Source organism: Trachurus trachurus (genome assembly GCF_905171665.1).
Source record: "Trachurus trachurus genome assembly, chromosome: 23".
NCBI classification, from domain to species: Eukaryota; Metazoa; Chordata; class Actinopteri; order Carangiformes; family Carangidae; genus Trachurus; species Trachurus trachurus.
Genome location: NC_139912.1, coordinates 9,543,795 through 9,561,068, shown reverse-complemented (window position 1 = coordinate 9,561,068; position 17,274 = coordinate 9,543,795). Strand labels below are relative to the sequence as shown.

Sequence of the window (17,274 nt, the reverse complement as noted above, 5' to 3'; positions counted from 1 at the left end):
CCTCTGCTTAGCGTAGGACGAAAGACTGAACACAGGGAAGGGTTAGGGTTCGGGTTCGGGCAAGTCTTTTGAAGAAATATGAACATCTCCAAGAGCTATTGTTGAAAATTGCAGCTCTGGTGTTTTCTTGGTCTCCCAAAAGTTTGAAGTTCATCCTGAGTTTCATTTTTGTTTTACAGAGTGGTTCAGTGCTCGGACAAAGGTGTGGATACAGTTCCTTACGGCATTCCCTATAACGCCCGCTACGTCCTCCTCATGAATAACCACATCAACAGCATCCAGCTGGACCTGCTCAATGAGTACATCTCTATGGAGTTCCTCGTGTTGAGCAACAATCGGCTGACAGATGGCGCCATAGAAGGGGCCTTTGAGGGGGTCCCGGCCCTGAAACGCCTCTACCTGGACAGGAACATGCTGCAGAGCGTGCCAACTGACCTTCCAGTTTCTCTTGAGGAACTACGTCTGGACAACAACCAGTTGGGTGTGATGTCGGAGGCAGCCTGGGCCCGATGCCCTGGCCTCCTGGTGCTGAGCCTCAGCAACAACACGCTGGGGAATGGATCGGTATCTCTTCCCAACGCAGTGCTCTCTCCTTTATGCAACCTGCGCACCCTCAACCTGGATCACAACCAGCTGACATCAGTTCCTCTGGGTCTTCCCTTGACCATCAAAGAGCTGTATCTCAAAGGGAATCTCATTGAGCAGTTTCGCGGCGGAGTCTTCGAAGGGGTTTCAGACCTGTTGGTGCTGGACCTGAGTGCAAACAAACTGACGAACAAAGGTCTTCTCAGGGGGTCGCTCGTCAACGCGACTCGCCTTGAAAGCCTCAATTTGGAAGGGAACAGGCTGAAGCAAGTGCCACAACACCTTCCCCGCTCTTTAAAAACGCTCAATCTTGAAGGAAACCTCATATCTTCCATAAAGAAAGCGGCTTTCAGCGCCTTAAAAAACCTGGAACATCTGGGCTTGGCGAGGAATAAGATCTCCAAAGTTGCAATAGGTGCGTTCAGGACATTGCCCGTCCTGCACCAGTTAGACTTGTGCCACAACACCTTGCACCAAGTGCCCAGACAGCTGCCGCAGGGTTTGCACTCAGTAGCGCTCACCCACAACAAGATCCAGTCGGTGCCTCGCGATGCTTTCTGCTGGGGCGACAAAGGTCCGACTCTCAGCAGGCTTGTACGAGTGCAAATGGAAAACAATTTAATCGATATGGGGAAACTGGATGTTCAGGCGTTTAGATGCTTACGGGGATCTCAGGTGGTGCACTTCTACTGAGCCACTGAACCTTCAGAAAACAAAACAAATTGAGCTGCTATGACTATCTATGCACACATATTAAAAAGGAGGGGGGAAAAGTAGTATATTCTGATGCAACTGACACCTCTCCTTCATCCATTTGTCTCTATATGTCGGCCCTTTGATGGACTAGTGACCTACGTTATTTAAGTTGTAGCTTAAAAGGCGCATCTGATGGATGTTTTTCATACCACAGGTAAACAAATGCAAGTTTGTAAATTGGTTAAAATTGCATTTTGGGGAATATTTTCAGACAACCTCAATTGATATGGTCTTATTTGTAGTCATTTGCCGGAAAAAAACAACAAACTTGGGCTTTTAATCCTCTCCCCTGACCACACTGCATGCACAATAGGCAAGTTGTATTCCTGAGGATTCCTTTTAGTCAAAACCTAGCACGAATTTTCAACAACACAAAGTAACCTGTTTTACTTTTTTTGTTTGTTTATTTTCATGTATTATTATTATTATTATTATTATTATTTAATTTATTAATTTATAAAGTTAAAATTCAGTGACCAATTTAGCCAGCCCTCTTTTCCGTATCTGTCATGGGCCTTCGATCCATGGTGTTTGTTAGAAGCCTTTCACATTGAAACAGATCTACACAAATCCACTCAGAATTTGAATTTGAAACCACCTCGGTATATGGTCACATACAGTTTTTGGCTGTTTAGGCTGTCAAAAAAAATCTAACTAGATCTGAATTTGCTAAAAATCCAATTTGGAGTGGCTGTGTGAACAAGGCCTTAGTTTCTTGTTCTGTTGACAATTAGCATTTTGTTCAGCAGCAATCCCAAATGCTGTTCAAAGTGGTGTAAAAGAATCTGCATGACAATTATGCACACCTTGATATAAGGTGTTCATCACTTTAGGCCACACCCTCCCTCATTACACAAATACACATCACCTGTTAATGCTTAAATCCAATCTGCATTCAAGTTCATAGCTTGGAGTTACTCACTTGCCTAATAATTGTGCACACAGTGATAGGATTGTTCATTTATTTCTTTGTGAGCTAATTTTTGCCATCACTCAATTTACTTTATATGTGACTGGCTGTTTTTATTTGATGTTGTAGATATTGTAAATTACATTAATTGAATAGCTCTGTACACATTAATGTGAAACAGTTTAGTCCTAGTTGTTATGCTCCCGAATTTTGAAAACCAGAAAGAGACTTGAGTCAGCTTTCTCCTGAAAATAAAACAATTTTGAGAAATGGGAGGTGGAAAGATGGCTGTTGCAGAAACATTCTTCAGATTATTTAATATTTTTGCTCTTGTTTTCCATGGATCAAAACTCCCCAGCACATATTGTCAGGAGAAAAAGCAGAACTCTTCTGAGTGATATAAATAGGGCGGAGGGCAGGAATAGCTGAGGTTTCAAGACAGTGCATCCACAAACTTCTTTAAATAACCAAAAATGTTTAACACGGAGATTCACTAAACACAAATTACAGAGGAAAAATAAAATACAAGCTTGTGAAGATCATGCATCAAAACAGAATATACTTATAAAAAATGGCTTGCACATTTTCAAGCAAAGTGGCAAGAAGATAAGACTGAAAACATTATGTCCTGTCAGCAAATGTAGAGATGACCTGCAGATTAGTATTAATCAAGTGGGAGTTACATCATCAAATCTGTCTGAGCTCATATTCTGTGTTAAATTAAAAATAAATAAATACTTTTTGTACATTGTGATGTTGTCTATTGTGTGTTTTTTTTTCGTATACGAAATGTGGAGATAAAACTGTTTTTCTTGGGCAATGAATTACCTCTCTATGGACTTTACTTCTATGTTCATGTTGATTGCCCCATGTGAGTTCACTGATTGGATTCACCTGGCCTGTATATGCTGCTGAAATACTTCCCATCAGATTTTTTTTCCCCCTGAAGATGACAACATGTGTGCGAACATTTGGATGCACAGAAAGAACATTTTCAAGATTGTCAAAGGCCTAGCTGAAACCAAAATATCTTGACATCTCCAGACAAAGGAAGACATGCTCTCCAAAACATTTCATCTGCCAAATAATTTAAACAAGCAGCAGCACAGATGTAAAATGTTTCTGCATGAAATTATTGCCACAGAACCACCTCCAGCAAAGAGCTGCGTTCTGCACAAAAGACTGAAGTCAAACTCAAATTTGTTATTTTGAGCTCCTTTGGGTTTGTACCATCATCCCCAGCAGAAGTGTGGGAAACTTTGGGGGAAAACATCAGTGACAGCTGTGATGTGCTCCAGTTTAAAGCCCCAAACTCTGCTGATAAATGGTTCAAATGTTCTGCTGCTTCCATAAACAAACCACTCAAAGTTGTTGTTTTTCCGCCGTGTTTGTGCAGCGCCGACTCCTCGGGGGGTTCACACAACGTCATTAACTTGTCAGGATCTGTGCCATGTCGACTGATGGAAACGATGAACGGCAGCGTGGAACAAACAATATCATACAAATGGTTACATAATCCTATACATGCACCTAAAATAAAGCTATATAAAATGTTATTACACCCTGTCCAGCAGCTGTTTGCAAATGTATAAAATCTTTTTGGCCTTTTTTTATACAGAAGTCTAAGAAACAGCTTTGAATGTGCCAAAATAAAAAATAAAATCTACACATGCCGTTAACAAAATATCCACTAGATGGCAACAACGTATAGGAAAATAGTTTCCATGAAGGTGGCCGTTGTGAGGAGAGAGTGTGAAACGAGATTTTAAAATATTAGGAACTTGAATCTGGCTCATTTCCAGTCAGCAAATACAAAATTGTCGCAATTAAGATGCATACGCTTCAGGAAGTTTGTCTTGTGGGGAAAAACTGGTGTATTTAAGACTCACAGCAGCAATGCAAACACACATCTACACACACAGGCGTGAGTCATAAGAGACTTTCACAGTCACATGAGCAGAGATGTACATATGGACGTCTCTTTCAATAACGTGAGGGCGTCTGACTTTGACCACAAGCCTGGAAAATGTATATCGACGTGTGAAGAAGTGGAGTTTTCCTACAAGAGAGAAGCGGGAAGAAAAGCAACAGAGGAATCGGAGCATTAGCACACGTGGAGGTGCTTAGCACTTTTCTCTCTTTTCACTGTTTCCCTCAGTCTAATAAGTTCACTCAGCGACGTGGCACTGCACCCACAGGGCCTGGGAAAGAGGAGCAGGAGGAGGGGGACAAGAGGGAGGGCCAGGAGGAGGAGGAGGAGGGAGGAAGGGAGGGGGGAGTGAAGAAGAGAGAGTGAAGGGGAGGAGGAGGAGGGAGGGCTTGAAGGATGGATCCAGGCTCCGCAGGCTGGCTCAGTGCATGTCCAGAAGGGAAGAGCTCCGGCTGGGCAAGGGAGCTCACCAGCACCTCCCTACGGTCCAGCAGGACCCCGACCCCGTATCACAACACCACATGTCTACCTGGATCCCCTGGAATCACTCCTCCTTTCTTTTTGTCTCGCTTTTTCTCCCTTCTTTCTTTCTTTCTTTCCCCCTTCTTTTTTTTACCCTCCCCTTGCACCCTGTCTTTCTTTCCTTCTTTCTTTCTTTCTTTCACTCTGTCTTCTTAAGCTCGGACTGTGTGTCCGTGCATGCAGACGTGCATACCTACAGTAGATGTGTATACAGTACCTGTGTGCACACTCATTTCCAAAGTAGTCTGGAGTATGTGCGTAGGAGTCGCAGACGTAATCATCATGTGAACTGCTCCCTCGACAGAGTCTGAACCCATGTGCTCATTTAAGTAGTTTGGCAGATGGTTGAATTTATTTGTGTACCTCTGTATCCTGTGTTGGATGCAGTCTGATATTTAAGATTATCCCACCAGGAGGTTTGTAGGATTAGTAGTAGTGAGGGTTGCTCAGGAAAGCCTGTTGTCTTTTTTTTCCTTCTTTTTTTAAAGTTACATTTCTTATGTATGTCTGCAGGAATAATTCAGTGGGTGTTTCATTTTCTGCCTTGCATAAGAAATATTTGCAGTTTCAGTGTGTGAATAGATATAAAGCTCCAGCTAAAAGCATCAATCATTATCAAGCAACCAACAGTCTCCTCTTTGAAAGCAAATGGCACAACTCCTCAGTGGGACATCGTGCTTTCCATAATTTACATTTTATATATTTATTTCAACTCCCTTAGATTTAAATAGTATAGCTGAAACTGAGCCCTCTTCGCCCCATTCTTTTGTTCCAGTGCTGACCACATTCAATAAGCTCTTACAGGAATCTGACCACGCAACAAGAGAATAGGAAGATGAGAAAGAACAGAGGGAACAGGATATTAAACCACACCCTGCATGCGAGCCAGCCAGACGAACAGACAGGGCTGTGGTACTAGTCGGCTTCAAATGCATGATGATGAACCCTGGAGGCTTTGTTCCCAAGATGCATCACGAGTACAGGGGACTATCAGGAAATTTGTCCATTTGGTTAATAAATGACAGCTTGCTCCCTTGAATACTGCAATTTTAACTTTCACGGGCTGCAGTAAGAATTTTATAGAAAACGTCTACATGAAGTAGATCTGTAGCTGACAGCATGTAATTTGCGGCCGGTCCTTGTCACATAGAGCAATTGAACGCAGCTGTAAGAAATCTGCATGCAGACGTAGATTTTCTGTATACAGGCATGCTTGTCAACTTGTGTCATAGACACACACACACACACACACATCTGTTTGTGTTGCTGTACTGTACCATGAAAACCTCCCATTGACTGCATTCATCCCTGAAGCCCACCCCGATCCTTTTAAAACCCACCTATCTCAGCTTAACTCGACTTTAAACCGCAAACCAAAGCAAGCCTAATCTTAACTCCAACCTAAAACCCAAACTCTGAAGTTAGGATTGACCACGGTGACCTCACACTCCTCTGAGATTCAAACTTAATCTCACAAGGACATATAATAAAAAAGTCCTTGTGAAGGGTTAAAATGGCTCCTTCTTCAGGGAACCGAGCAGAGTGCTATTGCACGTGTGAGAGGGAGGTGGCGCTTGAGTTAGCCGAGAGACAGGGGTGAGACTGAGAAGGGAGGAAGGCAAAGGGGGAGGGGAGAACGAGAGGGAGGAGGGGATAGAGAGAGAAACCATGGGAGCCAGAGGGACCTCTATCTGCTCCTGGTCTGGACCTGCACTGACAACACACACACACATTCAAGAGCGTATACGATTCATGGATATCACTGCAGGTCGTGCACATGTGCAGCATGAGAAGCTGTGCATTGTGAAATTGTAAAGTTTTCCATACACAAATCAACTTAAGACTTTTAAATGAAGACTTCTGATGCACCCTGTTTCCTGCTGCACACGCATGCACTTTGATATCCAGGGGCTCCACAAGGGGGCCTATGTGTGAGTGATCTATTATCACACATAGATGCCACTACTTGCACTAAATTAGAGTCGCTTTACTGTACCTGGTCACAAGTTTCAATACGTTTACGCCAAATTAACACTACAACTCCTGGCAGGAGATTCACACGTATTACATCAGAATCTGGAGGAATCATATTTCAACATTTTAGAGTAATTTGCCAGCAACCAAGTATGAATTCTTCATCCCTCTTCAGTCTGCTTCTTTGCTGTTTCTGGTCCAGGTTGTATTTGATTTTTTAATATTGAAGAGAGCCAAAATACCCACCAGAGAGAAGAGACAGGCTTCAAATGTCAATTAGCGACAAAGACTTATACACTCAGTCGAAATACCCACATGTCAGATTATTTGCAATTTGGAGTTATTGCTGGTAATGAAATATAATGACATTCACCTTCAACATGTTTGTATTTCAGAGTTGGATACACAACGATCAGACCTGCCAAATCTAGTTGGACCGGTCAGACTTTCTCACAAGTTCCACCTTGGAACGGGCCAAATGCTGAACGGCAGTAAAAAAATTCGCATAAAATGAAGCCGCCAGCTCTCAGCCTGATGGTTGTTTACCATTAAGTCAATATCTGTTTAGTTTTCAACAGATTTCCCTGCAGCTGCCATTTGTTTGAGACTGTTTGCACAGGGACTCCTGCAAATAGCAATTACCCTGTGAGCAATAGCATGCAGTCAACCTGCATGCCTGCAATCTGTTCTTTGTTCAGGATGAGCACAATTTGGACCCCTCTCCATCTACAACAATCATGAGTATGTCACTTCCCCTCACCTTTTTTGCAGTAAATTAATCTATATCATCCCTCAGCATAAATTTGGAGATTGCACTGACCTCTGGTGACCAATGTCCAACTTGTTCTGCAGGTTGTTAGACTTGCGAAAATCACAGTCAGTATTTGGTCTATGTTAAATCAGTATCCATGTTGTTACATTAGTTCAGATTGATTTTATTACTGGTAGTGACAATAAGAAACACCGTCTCCATGTATCGTTCTGAAAGTCTTTGACACAATTACTTATTTTTCTGAAGATAATTTATATCCTTTCCATGGACTGTTCTTTATTTATCAATTTCTGAAGTTCAGGGAAGCCCAATCGAAATTACTGTTGGTTTGGTGTGCCACAGGGATGCGTGTTCGGCCCTCTGCTGTTCACTATTCACAATATATGAATGGTAATTTCCCATAAATTATTCGTTAAATACATCTCTATGCAGATGACACACTTATTCAGATTATAGTAGTACATAGAGTTGAAAGAAATCTGTCCTCACATACAGTTTTGTATTTGAATTAGCTTGACTCTCCGCTGTGATTGAAAGCTCCACATATGGTTGTTGCTCACTTCCACAGTGTAATTATGGAAGCAAATAACAATCAAGTATTTGAACACTTAATGTTAATGTTTAAGTTCCACTGAATTTAATGTGAAACCCACTTTAATTTATGTGGTCTTAGACCCCACTTTAAAATTTTCAGTGGTCAGGCTCAAGTTGTGCTCCCCTCCATATCATTAGTGGTTATTTATCAGTCCACAAATGGGTTGAGGTTTGGGTAAAGCTAATCTCTCTAGTCTCCTCTGTGCCGCTCTGGATCTCTGGCCCATATTTAACCTGCCTGAAAGAGTTTTAACCCTAATTCCTGTTCATTATTCTTTTTTTCTTTCTTTTTTTTTTTACAGTATACAGTATGTTGGAGAGCATACATCTATAAGGGTGTTTCAAAGTTAAGATTACACAATTTTATTTAATAGGATCTTAATATATGTTGTTCATCCCTATGATTATATGTCCCCTCCCATTTGTTGAGTTGGTATTTGAGCCTGATCCTGAAATGTTTGTCAAGTCTGAGCAGATTTTATCTTCTATTTTGATTTGATCATCTGATCACCTGCGAGTCAAAGGTCAATCTTCCTTATTGATATCCTGAAAATTCCTGGCTTTACTCCCGCAGACCAGTGAAACTGAAAACCCCTAAGGCGTCCAGGTGTCCCCCCCCAAACGTGAATGAAAGCAAGTCAAAACTGCAGACGGCCTTTAATAGCATTCCACTTTGTACTCGTAACATTTTTTATAGGGTTCATTAATGGACCATCGGTTTTAAGTAAGTCCTATTAAGGAAGCATTTTCTGTTTTTAACCATTAAATAAAGTAACTGTCTCTACCTGTTGATCTGATTTGACTCAATTAGCGCTGGTTATTTCTCATTGCACAAGAAACCAGCGGATCAGGTGGTTTTACGCGACTCAGCGTATTTCTTCCTCAGCCATCTGTCTAACCCCAGGCACAGGACAGTCTAACTATAAAACCAGATCATCACAGGAAGCACTTATCTTGTTTTTTTCAGCTTCCTGTGTTGGCCATCACCGTGGTAACACTCTTAATCCATGTCTAGACAGGTTCGTATGATGCGAAACAGGTCAATAATAGCAAAATGGTCTAAGAATAGTGGAATAAAGGGTCAGACAGTGAAAGTAACAGGATTCAAATAGATAATTAAGGACTTTTCATTTTGCATGTCTCTTGAGGATGGCAACTGGAACACAGTGTTTTCCATGCAAAGCAGCAGACATTACCTAAGCAATCATTTCCCCCACTCCCATTTTTACTGATGTCTGTTTTGAATGTCAATGAGCAGAAATTGAGGCAGACAAAACCAGTTGAGTCATTAAACGAGGATGTGAGGAAAGAACTACTAAAAAAGCTCTCCAACATTTCTCCGGACCTACGCCGCTACAGCAGCAGCAGCAGCAGCAGCAGCAGCAGCAGCGCCACATGACATGACAACCGAATACATTACAAGGCTTTCAAACAGTCAACAAATCACCTGTCATGACATGATGATTTTCTGTCATCACCTGGCGCTGAGACATCAGAGTTGACTCCACTTCCTGTTTTCGCCTCTAATTCGACAGCCGTAAAATGAATTAGTAGCGCTGGCAACAAGATGGCAAATTAGAAGTGACTCGTTTCTCTGATCACAGCAGGTATTACACAGCTTTAATGTGAGCAGCGGGGGGATGTGACGCAGGCTGGGGAAGGCATGGGGCGCGAGGGCACAGGGGACTGGAAGCGTTGCTGAAAGGGAGGCAAGTCTAAACACAAGGAGATGCCATACAAAGTGCAATGAAATGGGGTATGTGAACACACACTTCACTGTTTCACCTGGAAGTTTGTCCTGGGAGTTTGTCCAGCAAGCAAAAAAACATTTCCATTGCAACAAAACACAACTGATGAACTAGATCAACTGAACATGATGTGACATTTAGTGCATAAGCACTGCTAATGCTAACAAGCTGCACTTTGGCACTTAAGGTCTACTAGTTTGTATTTTATTTCTACAAAAGTCAAATTAATGATTTAGTCCTTCAAATTTCCTGTTTGGAGCTCCTAATCCTTATGTTTTATGTTTTTGACATCGTAACCCCAATTGCACATATTCACCCCGTGTCATGGCGACTTTGATCCGTCTTCAAGGATTCACTACTCTCGCTGCATCAGCAGAGAGAGTGAAGCAACACTTGGAAGCAAGACAACACACTTAACTCCTCATCAAGGGGAAAAGTTTCCAGGAAGGAGGAGCTGGGAGACAGAAAACAGATGTGTCAAATTTTGTGACAACTCTCATAGACACAAGGCCAGAGTGGTGAAGGATGGCCCACTCGAACAAGCCATCTTCATCGACAGAGTTGGGACTTATCACTATCTTTTTATTATTATTAAAAAGCACAAATTCAGTTTTCTTTCAAATCTATCATTCTATCCTCAATGAAAATGGTGCCGACATGAAAAGCCATATAATATAGTGTGAACAGTTTAAAGATTCAAAAAACCAGTAAAAACATCTGGACTTACTGCATTAAATGTATCTAGTTATTTCCCTTCTGATCAAATAAGTCATTAATGAGGTGTTTTTTTTTTTACTCACAGTACAGTAGTTGTACTCCACAGTGCTGAAATACACTATTACAGTAAAGTGAGACGCCTAATGTCTGATTCAACAATTCCCAAACAGAGTCCACACACAGACCATATGAGCCAACTTCCCATTTAAAAAAACTTGCTTAGTGTGCAATTTCAAAAATGAATCACGGACGTTGTACATACACGGCTGTTTGTGCCAGCTATTGTGAAACGGACACCTGACGCCAAACACTTTCTTACAGCACTTACAACGGTTCACCCTGGTTGTTATTTAATTCCGATATTTCATCCGCTTTTGTGTGAAAAACGATGTAGCCAAGTTTAACATCTGCCCATTTCTTTCCTCCTCCAGGATTATCAAAATGTCTCAAAGAAGGAATGTCACTGAAGGATTATGGGAAAACGCCTCATCTCACGCCAGTGGACCGTTGAGTTTTCTTGACTCTGACTCAGATCCAGACATTTACAGGTTGTAGTTTGTTGTTTTTTCTCCCTATTCACATCTGTCCAAGTAGATAAGCCTGCGTATCTCCTAAAGCCATTACTCAGCTATTTTTGTTTTGCTTAGTCACTCGTCTACTATAAATTAATTGACATCAATTGGTGAAATGCATAAATGTTGTTTGATATAGGCACCCACCTCTATATTCATGGAGTTGTGATCATTTAGCAACTCAAGCCAAACTGTGTGTGTGTGTGTGTTTATATTGGCCTCATTGCTCTCATCCGAGTCTGTTTCTGGGTCTGACCATCTCTTGTACTTTCCCCAATTTCCTTGAATCTTAATCGAAACCTGATGATCTCTGACTCAGCTCCTCTGCCATCCATTACCTCAGTCCTTCTACGGTCAAGGCCTTTAATAACACCCACATCTGCTCTAGTTTGACTTCTTCGAAAATGTATAACAAGAGAAAAGTGTTGCACAGCCAAGCGGAGGAGATGTAAACACCTGCGTCCCGCTCTTTTGAGTCGCTCCTGTCCAGGTTTACGATTCATACTTCTTTTTTTTTTTTTTTTTAAAGGTGGAAACACTGCGACCACACCTCTGTTTTTTGTGTGGTCACCTTCCCCATCGGTTGTAGACTTCAGACGGGGAAAGACACTGCAAAGCCACGCGAACTTGGACGTGAAAATGTGAAGTATGTGGAAAGAATGGGGGCAGACTCTAGAGTAAACTCAGACCGATCCAAGAGCAACTGAATGATCCTCTGGCCCGCTGGTCTTTTTTAAAGAACTAAAATATCCAGATTCAACCAGTCAGGCAGAAGTTCTGGATCCGAACCACCGGGCCCAATAAGTAAAATCTTAGACTTAGTCATTGGCTTCAGATCCTCTGTTTCCCTGCCATGCGCTGGCTGCTACAGCACCAGCGAGTTGGTCAGAGGCGGCCCATCCAAGAATATTTAATTTCATCTTAAACCAGAATACACATGGACTGTTTAAAGGCTTGGACTGTTCAGGGCGTTTTGGAAAGCGCCATGAGAACGCTGGAGAAAAAGTCCGACCACATCTCATCCGTTCCATGCAAAGCTGGTCTGCCATTGACCACAGATAAATTATCAAGAGTCTGGAAGAGAACAGATGTGGCCAACACCTAATTGGCTCCACCAACACCCTCCGCCGTCTGCCGATGCTTTTCCCCACTCTCTTCTTGTTCTGCCTTCTCCTGCTACTCCCTTCCTCTAAAAGCAGCTTTCATCCTCTATACTCAGCACCAAAAGCTCCGCCGTAGTAGCATCCATCACTTGTTTTCAAGTTGGCCGTAATAACATGTGTCTCGCACATTACAAGCATCCCCCGAAAGCGCTTTCCATCGTCTGGCAAAGCGTTCCCTTGTGTCGCTGTACAAACAGGTCCTACCACCTGAAATGCAATCACGTCGTGGAATATCGATGGTTCCCACCGACTCCCCTTTTTCGACCTCTTGTGAGTTGTGGAATTTGTGAGTGTGGACGTATATGTGCAGCAGCAGCAGCAGCGGTGGTAGGTGAGATAGGATACGGCTTCATACTTGCGCTATGATGTCACAGCTGGATTGGGAGTGAAAAGTAAGCACAGCCTATCAAATAAAAAACAGAGGAAACGAGGAACACTTGCTCCTTCAACCAAAATACACAAACATTGTTTCATTCTGTCGGTCGTTCTGCAAAAGAACAGAATATTTATTTAACCCCTCGGAAGTATAGCAAATAACAATGAGAAGTGTCTCCTGTGTTTTGCTTCACTTTCCCTTTTACCCACGGTCACACGCACACTGCTCTTGTGACAAACCTGCAGGTTCCTGCCGCACACTCTTGAAGAAATAAACTTCACGGCTAAAAAGGGAAGTTGGACCGCCGCTCCTCTGGCACGCGGGATGATAAATGTGGACGGAGCGGGAGAAAACCTTTCTCAGAATACAAACAGTGCCATCTGTCTGTCTTAGTGTCAGTCTGGCTGGAAACGAGCCTGCGACGTATACAAAGGAATTGTTTTGTCTGAGGAGATTTAGCCGGCGCTCTCTGTTCAATTAGGATCGGTGCCGACTCATCTGGCCTGAATTCACGGTGAGGAAAGATGGCTGACCTTCTATTCACCAAACGCTGCTCCTATCCTGCCAATGCAGGGTGTGGACGCTGCGATGGCTTATGAGGGACTATGTCGGCCGGATACCACAGTGAAGTTTGTTATGGACGTGTTTGAAGATGAAGGGTGAAAAAAAATTGATGTAAAGTTTCAAAAGTTTAGATATTACAGCAGTTACAAGCTCTGAAAACTTAAATAATCTCTCAATGTTAGGCTACATTTGATGACATCAGTTGATTTGTTGCTTTTTTTCAGTCTATGAATAGATTAAAACAGTTTCCATGTTGTTGTATAACAGTTTCAGATGTTTGCTATGAATTTTCCTGCAGATCTGCTGAAATTTTAGCCAAACACAGCAAATGTTTTGCCAAGTCGGTGATAAAATCAATAGGGCCTGCAGTGGTCTGCTTGCAACAACCAGGCCAGAACACTCAAGTTATGGCTCACACTCAGCGAGTAGAAAGAGAAAAACCCAAAACGCAGTGATCCCACTGAAACTGGTGTCAAATAAACTAAAAAAGTGTCGACTGCATCCATGAGTTTGAAGCAACCTGGAAATTTTGGCTACTGCGAATTTGATTTGTGATTGAGACCCACTGTCGATACTTCTAGGAAAGAAGAGGAGGAGGAGCGGGGACAGGATGGAAAAACGAGAAGCAGCTTGAAAAAGAAAAAAAATATTCCAAGAAATAACAGCTTGACGTGCTGCGCACAAAGAAATGAAGCTGTTTTTCCAAATGCATTAATCAACCACCTGAATCAAACCAGTGAGACAACTTTTACCTACTTTTCCTTTTAGACCTACATGTGGTGATTGGCAATTTTTAACATCCAGCTTTTAACTACAGTATAATAGAGAGCTGAACTCTACATGTTGAGAGTGAATGACATTGTCACAAGGCCAGAGAAAATGGGATATGAACTTATTCAGGTTTCTGACATTGGCTTAGATTGATTAAAACCTGCTATACCCCAAAGTCCCCCATTTGGGCAACTGGCAGACATACAGAACAACCACAGAGCCTCTACAGCACTAATTATAAAAGAATAGTCATATTTTATGAAACTAAACAGCAGAAGCTGGTCTACAACGTGTAAAAAAACATGTTTATATGACCCAAACACAGCCCAAACACTACTCAAATAAACAGCTAAACATCAAACTTCATGAAGCACCTCTGTGTGGACCCAGTCGCAACATTTCTGGCTCGTATACTACTGTACATTATGCAAAACACATCAGCTACCGCTCATATGAAAGACCCAGCTACAAAGATTGGGACGTTACATAGCACCCACGGCTAACACAGAAGCTACACAGCACTGCAGAGAGAGAAGCCAAAAACCAGCAAAGTCGAGCAAACACAGACATTGCATGGCCAAAACATGGCTGTAAATTTCCTCTTACCTTTGCTGTTTTGCCGTGAAAAGTTCGTTTAATGAGTAAATCCCATGGTAAATCCACAATATTTCCAGTTTGAACTTTGGCCGGTGTTACATCTAAATCGGTCCGGACGGGCTTTATGAGCGGCGGACAAAGGTTCCGCCGCACACAACAGCCTGCAGTGCACGTCACACATTTAATTTGGCTGATTCTGATTGGCTGCCAGTAGGCTACAGTCAATCACACCCACGTGGCTATAGCCTCATTCTATTGGCTCTAACGGTTCGAACGAGCTGTCAATCACTCGAATCAACCAATCCGCTGCAGAGATAGAGCCAGGCGTAACTGCATGCAAATAAGCAGGTCAGTGCAGCTTTACGCAGAGGGACACAGAGGGCCTAGAAAGTAGTTCCTTTTTCAGTTAGTTCATGCAAATTGTGTGAAGATAAATATTAAACAATGGTTTATAGTGGAGGTGGTTCCAAGCTGTGCCAAAAATGGACATTTTGGAGAGCTCGCCTGAATATTTTATAGTAAAATCTCAATGATTTTGTAGGCCCTACTGCTTCACTTTATCAGAATCAACCACTGCAGAGATAATGTTCATACATTGTACAATCATTTGATAGAGGTATTGAGCTTTAGCAGCATCATTCTGAAGGACACTCATCTAAAATATTATTTTTTTTGGGGGGGGGGGGCGAATATTAATTTTATTCAATTTTTTCTGTGCCATTTTCATTTACTCTTCACCAGTAACACATATAGCCTACTGAACTTTATACATGTACATCTCAGCTATTTCTATTTTTTTCCCCTTTACTATGATACCAAAAGTATTCAAATAGACCTTGTGGTTGCAGAGATAGAGAAAATGGCTAGAAAATAGGCTTGGTTTTTAACACGTTGTAGGATACACAGTCAGAACATGGATACTCATGTTCATGTAAATGTGCTCAGGTAGGGAAGTCTACAAAGAGATCAAAACTAATGTAGGTTAGCCATAGATTCATATTTTAACATACAGGTATGACAGAGGTGCTGCAGAAAACAGAGTTCATAACCACATCTCCCAAATAGTCGAATTATTCCTTTAAGATTTTTTTTTTGTATTTTGAGTTGTTTATCGAAAACAAGCTGTGACCTGATCAGTACCATATTTTTTGCCATCTTCAGCATTCGGTGACTGCAATGGAAATTATGAGAATGTGGGATCCAAATTGTTGACTTGAGGGGAATGATGTGTTATTTTCCATTTATGTTATAATTCATTGTTTAAAGCCATTAAGTCACTGTTTTCTTTTTTTGTTTTTTTTTCCACTGACCTCCTGCTGTGTTTGCTGGAATCCCTTTTTCAAATGGACAGCGAATAATAGACAGCAGCCTCATGTGCTGCTGTCATCTCGTCTGCAGCTTGTTTATAAAACCACCATGTATGTAAATGCTGCATGTTGAAAAATACTGGGAATATTTCTAAGGAACAAATGTCCCCTGGCCCCTCAGTCATCTGAACATCTGCACAGGCCAGACTGTTCTTATCTGCATTGGTATGGTGCATTAAATGTTGCTTAATACTACCCCAGTGTGTGTTTGTGTGTATGAGTGTGTGTGTATGCGGGGGTGCGTGTTATGTCAACATCTGTTTATCCAGTTATTTGGCCGTTGTTTCCTCCAAAGTAAGAGCTGGCTCACTAGAGTCCAAATGTACTAGCTCACGACACTTCGCTGTAATTTCATATTCTGTTATTAGCAGAGGGGATGTAAAAAAATAAAAATAAAAAATCCAGAGTGACTTCATTCACTCTCTCTCACCACTTAAGTCTTTTACATAATCTCTCTCTCTTTCCCTAATATCATCACCACATTAGCGCTCCTCATGTCCATAAACACTCCACTGTGACTTACTTAAACTCAGACGCACACAGTGGTGATCGGACACAAACCGGCCCTTGTTAAGGATTGATTGTCTCTGCCACCGGTGCCATGGCAGAGCTTGGACCCGTAATGTCTTTCCCAGTCAGACACTTTCTGACTCGGGCCAGGGGCCAAACGGCACCCGAGAGCCTCGGGATCGCCTGGTGAAGACATCACCCCGTTTTACAGCCAGTCTGGATGTTTCCATTAAAAACTACTCTGATATTCTCACCGTTATTTCAAGTTAAACGCACGTAAATCTGCGTCTAGTGAAAATAAATACTGAGGTTCACTCAATATTTCAATAGTAACATGCGAGGAAATGTTACAGTGAAGCACATAGAGAGAAAACACACACTATATGAGGAGTTCTCATTCACTGTGCTCTTATATGGGCATAAGTTGGATTTTTTTGTGCATGTACAACACATTTTTCAAAAACATATCTGAAGGTTAAAAAAAAGAACATAAATCAATGAATAAGTCTGATCTCTTTCTTCCAAGCCAAATTTGTATAGTAAATGCTATTCAAGTATTTACAGCATCAATATAATATTTTGAATCGTATTAACTCTGCCCAACCACCATATGATCGACAGATCTTAAAAACTTTGAAGCTGAATATTGTGTTGCTGGATAAAAACAAGACTTTTAGGGAAAACGCTTGTTTAGTTAGTTTTAAAATGCATATGAATAGCAGGTTTCCTCCCTCTGCTGATCAGGATATAATCAATTTAAGAGGATGCTTCATGTCAAACATCCCATTGTAACGCCTCACTGCTCTGATCTGGCATCTTTTTAAAGGCCTCCATGCTCATGTTCAC

General features: G+C 41.8%; 1 protein-coding gene across 1 annotated transcript in view; it reads left to right on the top strand.

Moving 5' to 3' along the window:
- The window catches only part of LOC311006542 (podocan), a gene marked incomplete at both ends in the record, with an annotated part of 52,734 nt that extends 51,456 nt beyond the window's left edge, over window positions 1-1,278 (top strand). The window contains one exon of the mRNA XM_083999388.1: window positions 180-1,278. Within this exon, the coding sequence (XP_083855514.1) occupies window positions 180-1,278 (1,099 nt within the window). The remainder of the gene's footprint in view (window positions 1-179) is intronic.
- Window positions 1,279-17,274: the final 15,996 nt, after the last annotated feature.